Source organism: Chanos chanos, chromosome 8 (genome assembly GCF_902362185.1).
Source record: "Chanos chanos chromosome 8, fChaCha1.1, whole genome shotgun sequence".
Taxonomy (NCBI): Eukaryota; Metazoa; Chordata; class Actinopteri; order Gonorynchiformes; family Chanidae; genus Chanos; species Chanos chanos.
This window is the reverse complement of record NC_044502.1, coordinates 32823341-32827521: the sequence shown is the minus strand read 5'-3', so window position 1 is coordinate 32827521 and position 4181 is coordinate 32823341. Positions and strand designations below refer to the sequence as shown.

Below are 4181 nucleotides of genomic sequence, written 5' to 3'. Positions count from 1 at the left end.
GATGAACTTGTGGTATTTGTGAGCAGTAGACTGTGACTCACCTCATTGTTCTGACTGGTGTGTGACATGTCCCTTCTACTGTATCTACAAGTGAGAAAGAAGAAAGAAAGAAGATACAGTAATCTTTATTGTGCTTGCCATTTGCGATAGCCTAAGATAGAGATATGTTCGCATTTTTTTTTTTGGTAATTCGTTCGTTATGACTATGCAGTCTCCACCCATGGTGCAGTCAGCTGCCAGGGCACCACAATACCCATTTATATTTTACCACCATAGCATGCAAATCGGGTTAAGCTTGCAGTGCGACTGACTTCACACTTTTGACCTTGAATCGACCTAGAATGAACCAAGTTAATAATAACAAATACATTTATTGAACAGCCATTATTTCTTGATGACGACCAATCTGCCGATGACATCACTCCTAATTAGCCCCTCTGGATTTGGCAACTCAGTGACGGCCGAGGGCAACAAGACTGATATGGGTGTTATGATTATGACTGTGTATGATTAATTTCATACATCAGTCTGGAAAGTGTTAGAGTCTATCCTTATAACTCACTTGTTACATTCATATTTAATATCTCATATAGTAGTTGATGTTTTGCTCTCGACTTTTCTGCTACAGTTATTTGTTAGACATTTGAGTTTGCTCTGGTCCTATGCCCCTATTAAAAAAGACTGGATGTAGAAGAAGAAGAAGAAGACGAAGAAGAAGAAGAAGAAGAAGAAGAAGAAGAAGAGGAGGAAGAAGAAGAAGAAGCGAAACATGCCATTAATTGTCCAAATGTCCAGTGAAATTACAAATGAAGCATTGATTGCAGCAGCATCAGTTGAAACTGAGTCTATCCATGGTCAAATTTCATTAAAGCATTCCGTCAGCGTGTCTCATCACATCAAAGTCTTTGCTTATGGACAAAGAGGCGATAGAAAATCAAATTACAGATGAGATAGCTTGGACTATGGTGGAACTGGAAGATATTCATTCTTTTCTCAAACAAATGTAGGTTATGGTCCATATAAAGTTCAGATAACGAGCCTTTCAAATTACAAATGAGACAGTTCAGTGCAAAGTCTCTTCCTACTCAAAATATACCTGTATAAACTATTTATAATTCACCTAGCCATATAATAGTCCTTCAGTGGCATTTTCACTATATTCTTTATTCTTCAGGTTGTTAAGCGTCCATGAGAAAAAATTATTCATCATGTGCTTTAGTGTGGAAAGACCTGAGAAGGGAAATTTATTTAACTAAACGTTATGAAACGTTATGAAAATCTATTATTGTATAATAATTCCAGTGAAAAAGCGCAAGAAATCATCTTTTTTTTTTTTTTTTTACATTGTTACAAAATGTTATGCTCAGAAGGTATTTATGAAAATGATACTGAAAATAAAATAAAATAGTCAAGAAGATGGTAATAAATAATTACAGTATATATATTAAATCTTTATAAAAAATTACATAAAGTAAACATATATATGTATTTTTTAAAAACTTGTTCTTACCTTTTAAGTTAGTGATACAATGTGTCCTCTCTCAGGATTTTTCAGAATCTTATTTTGTAAAAAGTATCTTTGTTTCAGATATTGCTCCCCTCTTTGTCTATCTCTGTGTTCCTCACAGGATCTTCTGCGCTCCACCGTTGCAGTTTCAGGAGGTGAAGTAATGTGCTGCTTTGGTCGGTTTCATAATTTGTACAGTATCAGGCCATGTGATGGGTGAATCAACCAAACTCTTCCTCTTATAAGGCGCTGATGTGGATTAGTGAGTGAAAAGATCCACTGAGTTACATTGTACTATATACGACCAATTTCACAACACTATCATTGACAACAACGTAATTCTGAATAACCTCAAAAGCTATATCACTCAAACTGAGGGGTGAACATTTCCAGGAAGCCATACAGAGAGTGTTCTGTATAAGATTATCTGACTACCACTCATTTTATATGCTTACAGACCACTTGGAACATGCTAGCAAATTGAAGAATATAAATTTTGTCAGTGTACCTCAGCCATGAGCACTGACATCAGGTCACAACTGAAGGATGGATAGGAAACAAAACAAAACGTGTTAAACATAAGTTTGACACTCTCTGTAATAATAATTCAAGCAGAAAATTGCAGTGAGTTGTGTGAACATATATTAAGTCTATGTATATGTTCTTATAGATTGCTGTATATTAAGAATGTATACAACTGTATTCTCTTTTTGAAAGTACACTTCAGTCTCAACCGTTACTTACCCCTGTGGTCCTACTGTAAGCCTCATGTCTTCACACATTTAAAGGATTCTTTTTATTTCAGTGTTGCGGGTTTGAATCCTTAGCATGCTAGTTCTCTGTATATGTCTCCTCAAGCAAGATTTTCAACCTCAAGGTTTTTCAAGATGTATGAACTCTGATACATAAAACAGTTCTAAGTTACTGTGAATAAGAGTATTGGCTAAATTAGTAAATTTGACATGTAAATTTGATATGGTTGTACTGAACGAAACATACAAATTCAGAAGCCTTGCACATTTGTATGTATGTATGTATGTATGTATGTATGTATGTGTGTGTGTGTGTGTGTGTGTGTGTGTGTGTATATATATAAAACATTTCAATAACAGTCTATGTTACAAATGCAAATATAATGTACAACTAAGTTGACGAAAGAATGACAACGACCTCAAATCAATTTGACTATTTAAAGCAAAGCGAACCCTAACAACTGAGCAAAACCTCAACATTAGCTGCTGAAATGTAGGCTATACAAAACATCTGTAACCTGTAACATCTGTAGCCTGTTTAAAATAAAGGCTATGCCTACATGCAATGGCATCAAATGTAGCGTGTAGGCTACCAGGTAACATTTTTTTCTCCTTTTTCTCATTGTGGCAAAGTCCTCTGCTTCTGACTTGAAATTCAACGTGTCCAATGTGTCTTTGCAGCTTGCAATGCTGTCAATAGGGTGTTTTGCTGTCAAAACACAAATGTCCTGTTCAGGGATAGCCTTCATTATAGCTACGTTTTGTACAAGCACTATTATCAGACATTTTGGCCAGTGAGTTTTTAATTTATTGGTTTTTTTTACAAATTTTATCAGGCAAAAACCGTAATTACCAGCTACGGAAACCCTGATATATATATATATATATATATATACACACACACACACACACACACACACACACACACACACAAACACATATATATATATATATACATGTATGTGTATGTGTGTGTGTGTACATGTACAACAAAATAACAAAATACACAATATCCAACTTATACTGTTATTGTAACACTATTTTTAAGTGAAGTAATTGTTACACAAAGAATTGTTGTGCAATACAGATTTGCCACATACATCTGAGCGGTATCTTAATGGGATAATAGGATTCAGTAAGAGGCAGAAAGGAACCTACAGTGTTAGTGTGAGTCTTGTATTCTTGAGGAAGACGTCAGTTTACCACAAGAGGCAAAAAAAAGCTAATTTCAGGGAAGTTCACTGCAACTGGTCTGATTTAGAGAGCAAAAGAGGAGACATTCAGATGTGCGAATCTGAATAGAGCTTTCTCTGAGAATCTGCTCCTTTGGAAGAATGGAAGTATTCTTAGCTATTCATTTTTTTTTAATTTGATCTTTTCTGCATAGCATTTAAAACCCCCGTTAACTGGATAACCTCAGTTTATGATTTAGAATCACACGGTTTCTCCTTGGCCTCAGAAAAAGTCCTAATGGTGACGAGTAGGCCACTACTTTTGGTAACAGTGTGCACACTGTTAAGCCTTGTACACAGTGAAATGCCCAATTCAATCACCCATTGATAAAAAAAAAATGTCACAGAGTCAGGCAGGGTGCAGTAAATGTAATAAATTGCTTTCAAATTTGAGTAAAAACTGTAAAAACTGTATAATTGGTAAAACTGTGTAACTGATAAAATGCTGTATTGCATTTGATGCCTTGAACATTTAAATGACAGTATCATTTCTTCTGTAAATACAAAACCAGGAATTTTTAAATCTTTAAATCTTTCTTAGAACAGATTATAATCTAAGGGAATCTCCTGTTCTAGTGAAGAAAACAGTGTTACATGATCATCTCAGGGAAAAAGAATAAGTAAACAGAGGAAAATAGCACTACAACCCATAACACTATGCATAAAAATTTGATTAGAATGAATAAAAGT

At 34.8% G+C, this 4181-nt stretch overlaps 1 protein-coding gene across 1 annotated transcript in view; it reads right to left on the bottom strand.

The window, feature by feature from the left end:
• plin6 (perilipin 6) overlaps positions 1 to 68 on the bottom strand; it is a 12454-nt gene extending 12386 nt beyond the window's left edge. Inside the window, exon 1 of the mRNA XM_030783115.1 lies at positions 42 to 68. Within this exon, the coding sequence (XP_030638975.1) occupies positions 42 to 68 (27 nt within the window). The remainder of the gene's footprint in view (positions 1 to 41) is intronic.
• Between the last annotated feature and the right edge of the window lie 4113 nt (positions 69 to 4181).